The sequence below is a fragment of the Clarias gariepinus genome, chromosome 21 (genome assembly GCF_024256425.1).
Source record: "Clarias gariepinus isolate MV-2021 ecotype Netherlands chromosome 21, CGAR_prim_01v2, whole genome shotgun sequence".
Lineage (NCBI taxonomy): Eukaryota > Metazoa > Chordata > Actinopteri > Siluriformes > Clariidae > Clarias > Clarias gariepinus.
The window spans coordinates 2,591,499-2,597,498 of record NC_071120.1 but is presented as its reverse complement, the minus strand read 5'-3'; the positions used below and the strand labels follow the sequence as shown (position 1 = coordinate 2,597,498).

The window sequence follows — 6,000 nt, the reverse complement described above, 5'->3', positions numbered from 1 at the left end:
TCCCTTTCTTTTTACTTTTCAGAGAGTTGAGGACATGGACATTTTCTTGCAGGAAATACGAGACAAAAGAGACATCCGTGTGTTTTCTTTACACAACCCTCACTTGTGAATGTACTAGTGGGGTACTGTAATGTAAATATAGATTTTTGTTTTGTAAAAATTCTTTAATATTTTGTGTAAAAAATTAGTGTTGTGTTCTTTTTAATATATATTTATTTATTTTAATATAGTTATACCATTAAAATCTTGTGTGAAAAGAAGTGTTGTGTTCTTGAAATATATTTATAATTTTATGACTTCTTATTATGACATTTTATCTAAATTTAAGATTTATTTTGTGTTTAGATGCACATTTTTCTGTTTTCCAAATAAATCCAGCAAAAGACTTGTAGGACAGTGGAGTATGTGACCATTAAATGAAGTGGCATGGCTGGTTTTAGGCTACTGGACTGGTCACTTATTTCCGTTTAAAATAATAATAATAAAACATAAAAAATAGCATAATGTGTAGCCTATCACATGACGGTGGAGTCTGTCTAAAATTATAGTCAAAATTCAATCTAAATAAACTTCATTATTTATTATTATTATTTATTACATTATTAATCAGATGCTTTAGAACAGTCTATGAATTAAAGAGGGGTGCACAGAGAGTTAGCCAACGGTTTTATTCAAAGCAACTTAAAAAGTGAAGAAACTATTCATCCTTATAAGTAGTAAATAAGACAAGCTTACATAAATACAACGTTTAAAAAGGTATTAGAAACACACACACATATATATAGTGTGAGTAATGTTCTTATCAAGTATTTGTGTAAAACTACACTATTTGTGGGCAATAAAGCATTATTAAAATAAAGGATTTACATAATGCGTTAGTCACAAAAATGGTACTGGCCATGCTAAAAATAATAAATCATAATCATGACAAATATTAAAGAAAGATAAGCATTTACTTCCGTTATGGTTGAACCTGCACTGACATTAACATCCACTTGGTAGCGCTTGATACCGTCTCAAGCCCCGCCCACTAGATCTATTGAACTCCTCCCATTTGGCTCTGTAGCGAGCAACCTCTCCTCTTACGGGAAGACCTGAGAAGGAACGCGGACAGTGGAACATCAGAAAGAATAAACTCTCGGAAAACCGAGAAATTTAGCTGGATGACGCGTTTAATGAAAATCCTTTTCCTCACGTTTGGTGTTTATCTGACAGCAGCAGGTCAGTTTAATGGATTATTAATAACTGTATTCCGATAATCTGTAAATAGTCATTAGCCTATACTATGCCTGAATTCAGTGCTCTATAAGTACAAGACATTCGATATTTAACTAAAAGCTTCGCTCAAACCCTTATTTAAACAGGTGATTTGAAGGGAAAACCTTTGCGTCATTAAAATAAAGCTAAATCCTTCATTGTTTGCTTCACTAAAGGAACAACAAGGCTTAACTAAATAACTAAATAAACACAATTTGAGCTTCAGTTAGCCGTAAACATTGTTTTTACTTCTTAAATCAGTTGCACGATCAACTGTTATGAAGTAGAGCTCGTAAAACTTGTTAAACCACTGCTTTTATTTAATAAACAGTGACCCTTATATTTACGATCAGTATTTATTATAAAACAGAAACGAACCACGGAACAAATTACTTTCGTTTCTAATGTACAGCAGTTGAATTTACCTAGTAACTTATGACTCTGGGGGCGTGGTTTATTAACTATCAGGTATAAAGGTTACCATGGGAAGCTGAATGAATAACACTTGTTCCATATCAGCAACCCCATTATTTATAGTTCGACTGCACAGACAATAATTAACATTTAAAGTTTGTACATGTAGTGCTGTAATAAGATAAACAGTCAATATGATGCCCATGGAAAAGAAATCTGAAGGAGCTGTTATTATACCTTTAAGAAACGTAAAAAATGTGTAATAATTGATTGCTGTAATCAATGATAAATTAATTTCATTACTGTATACATACATTTTCACTGTTTGCCAGAGCGCATAATCTTTTCAGGTTATTTAAGGAAATGCTTTAATGACTGTGCATATGGGAATGTGTCCTTCAGTTTCCAATCAGTGAATTACAGCTTATGGTGTAATCCAGCATTCTATTCGACATAAACTTGTTCATCCGACTCTTCAAATTTGACATTTATCAGGTTCAGAAGGCTGATTGACATCCCCAGTTTGAAATTAAATGGGTCGGTCAGTCGATGCAAGGGTTGTGACGTTGAAGCCAGGGGAACCCCAGGACTACTCTGTTCTGGCACCCGGGTTACCAGAAACAAGATTCGCTCAGCATGACGTCCCAGCCATAGTGTAACTTGGGCTGTCTTCTGCATCATGCACCCCAACTTTATTCACTGGCCGGCCAGGGAGAAAAACAGGATGGCAGAAAGGAGCAGGCTAACTGGAATGCCCAGTGCTGCGGTCTCCCGTCAATAAAAGGGACATGTCTAGTGACAAATATCTGCGTGGGCTCTCCCATGTCTTCCAGCTCTAGTTCTAACTCAGGCTCCGAATCAGAGACAGATATGGACCCTCAGACTCAGTTCCCATGAGCAGAGGTGAGGCTTTGCCCCTATAGCCGGGGGATGTTCCCCACCTGGATCTGCCAGTGTCCAGCCTGACACTCATGAAGGCAGTTATCTACCCAGATGGCTAGCTTATATACTGTAATTCCTCCAGATCCCGTAGAGGATCCTCTAGGTAGCTCTTCCTTCAGCCATTAGGAGAGCCCTTGAATATACAGTACGCAGCCATTAGGGCTGCATCATTCCACCCTGAGCTGGTGGCCCGGGTATGAAATTTGACTGCATAATCTGCTACCAATTACCCCTCTTGAAGAAAAAAAAGTAGGAAAAATATTACACTGGGCTCCTCTGGTGGTGCAAAAATTCTGTATATGTGTGGTATGGAGATGTAATAGTATTCATAAGAGCCCTAATGCAGGAGTTCAGACGGGGTCAATGGAACAGGACGTTGTGAGAGTGGAAGATGGGAAGACGTTTCCATTTGGAGATAGCGTGGGATTATTAATTAGGAACCTAAAAGGAAAAAAAAAACAACTGAAAACACAAAATAAACAGAGCTCCGCCATCTCCGCGAGACCTGTCAAGGCCCTGGAAACTAAATTATGATCCTCGGAGCCTATGCTCTTAATAAGGATTTTTATGAGAGACTTTATTTGTATTTTTGTGCTTTGCACTATAACTTAAACTAAGAGAGCATGGTGAACTGAAGCGTGTTAGTCTTTCTTTTGTTCTCACTCGTTGGCGTCTTAGGAAACAGAGGCTGCGTCTCTGCTTCTTGTCTTTTGAATGTGTTTTGTCTTTTCTTTTTCTTTGCTTGTCTTTGGCTCTGATACCTTACCGGTGCTACCTAATGATCGCATGAAGTGGAGTGCTATCAGGATGCTTAAATAGACACGCTGCCAGGTGTGGCGTGTTCAGGCTGATTGCTTTGTTTAACATGCCTTGTTTGGCTGATTAACATGTGGCATTACCTGGCAACCGCATGTATAAATAGCCGCGCCGCTGCCCATTCTGAACTGTGCAGAGTATTTTACGCCGTCCTGCCCCTCGCAAGACCTGCGTCGTTACAATGGTGTTATATGATGCTATCTAAAAATCACTTTATCACCCAGGTGAGACACTTTTTAGCACCAATACCATGTTTGGGCCAATTGTTTGAATGCTGCACTTGGTTAGTAAGTGAGAAAACTGATGTTATAAGGAACGGGCTACATTTAATTTGCTCATGTTGAATTCAGTTTTGAAGCTGTTGGATAAAGCTAAGATATAAAATGTTTGCATTCTGGCAACTTTTTTATTTTAAAGGTTTAAGGTTTTAGAATTGTAACAAAATTGGAAAAAAATGTAATATCAATTTGGGGATATTTATGAATTTATGATACATAATTGCAATATAAATCGATAATGGTGATAACATTGTATTGAGTAGTGACTGGTGATTTCCATCCCTAATGACTAGGATAGAGTTTTTACTTTTATTTCTATATTGCAAAAGTGGACTGAAAATTTTAGCTCCAATGTACATGAAATCTAATGGCCTGTTTCCCTGTTTAATCACCTAGCTCAACTGTATCTCACAGGCTGTATCTACTTTGTTCATTCATACCACTTTTCTTGTTTATCTGCAAACACTGATGGTGCTGCTGTGCTTGGTCCTGCACAAATCCTAAATAATCTTTTTCAGTTTAACAAAGCTGTTATGTGCTCCCTTAGAAAAGATGCAAAGAACAGTACACTAGACTCAAGAATAAAAATAAATATTAAATACACAGTGGTAAAATCTTTATTTATTAATACATCTGATTACAGACAAAATGCTGATTCTGCACTGGTCCTGTGTGATGTGGTCAGATTAGAGATTAACCTGATGTGGTCAGAAGAGACATTAATCTCAATTCTCAGTCAAAGTATTGTTTATGTATAATTTTTGCATCTGATCAATTACTAAAAAAAAAGTATTTTTTCAGATAAACACATCATGGAGATTTTTTACACTGCGGTCACAGACGGAATAAATTTCCCAGAATTCAATGCTCTCAGTCAGCTAAATGGAGAGCAGTTTGAGTACTACGACAGCAACACCAGAAGAAAGATTCCAAAGACGGAGTGGATGAATAAGATTGATGCAGATGTCCCAGATTACTGGGACAGGTACACACAGGTACTGCAGGCTACTCAGCAGACCATCAAAGTTAATGTGGCTACACTGATGGAGCGCTTTAACCATACTAAAGGTAAACACACACAGTGTCTATTTCACTAGGAAGTTATTTGGTTGATTATTATATTGCATAGTTAGTAGCTAAGTGTGCTACCTAGCTTATTTACTGTTAACTGTTGTAGTGCTGCATCAATAATTTAAACTATGCTGTGTAGCCTTTCATGGCACTTCACCTACAGTACACTCAAAACACAAAGAACCTGCTTTACAGTACAGAAACTCTTCACAATATGCTGTTGCTCTGTTGACACCATTGTATTTATGTGAATATAATAATTTGTAATTAATAGTTTGGGGTGGAAGTCTGAAGGTGTAAAAGTATGATGTGTGAAGTAGAAGTGAATCAGGCTGGATCATGCTGGTTTCCTAGTTTTCTGGTTTTCTAGCAGTATTACACATTTAATCATCTCTTCTATCTCACTGCCAATTTGGATTATATTGAGAATTTGTAATGGAAATGAACATGGTCTCAAAGGGGTATAGCAATACACATATTGATATTAGTGAATCCAGTCTAGCTTTAAATGGTGGTGGAAGATAAAGGTAATTAATAAAAATAAATGATTTAATACAGTTTTCCAGATGTTCTATTCATGATAATACATTATCACTGTTTATATACAGAGTCAGCCTAAAAAAAAAAGTGTGCACTCTTCAGAAAAGAAAAATAGTATGGTGTCTATTATATTATTATAATATTAATAATATTACCATATTACAGGGCATCCAGAAAGTATTCACAGCGCACCACTTTTTCCACATTTTATTATGTCACAGCCTTATTCTAAAATGGATTAAATAAATTTTTTTCTTAGAATTCTACACAAAACACCCCATAATGACAACATGAAAAAAGTTTACATGAGATTTTTTCCAAATTTATAAAAAAATAAAAAATTTGAGAAAGCACATGTACATGAGTATTCACAGTGTTTGTCATGAAGGCGCATCCTGTTTCCTCTGATCATCCTGTTTCCCCTGATCATCCTTGAGATGTTTCTGCAGCTTAACACTAGAAGCGCCGCGCCAGTGTCACCTACTAAAAGCGCGGTTCAGCGGTCATTTGACCGCCTATTGTTTTGAATGGGAAGCTGCTGCTGACACACAATGATCGCTAGATGGCGCTTTCACCCAAAGCAAATAGTTTAGCTCCAAGATCAACTTGCACTTGGACAATGCGCCATTCATTCCCGCGTTGGTAATAAGCGGTATCTTTTTTTCATATTCAACTGAGAAAA

The 6,000-nt window shown here is 36.8% G+C and overlaps 1 protein-coding gene across 1 annotated transcript in view; it reads left to right on the top strand.

Moving 5' to 3' along the window:
• The first annotated feature begins 1,163 nt into the window (after positions 1–1,163).
• Positions 1,164–6,000, top strand: part of LOC128509189 (BOLA class I histocompatibility antigen, alpha chain BL3-7-like) — a 138,867-nt gene continuing 134,030 nt past the window's right edge. Inside the window, exons 1-2 of the mRNA XM_053480813.1 lie at positions 1,164–1,221; positions 4,509–4,775. Coding sequence (XP_053336788.1) covers positions 1,164–1,221; positions 4,509–4,775 — 325 coding nt within the window. The remainder of the gene's footprint in view (positions 1,222–4,508; positions 4,776–6,000) is intronic.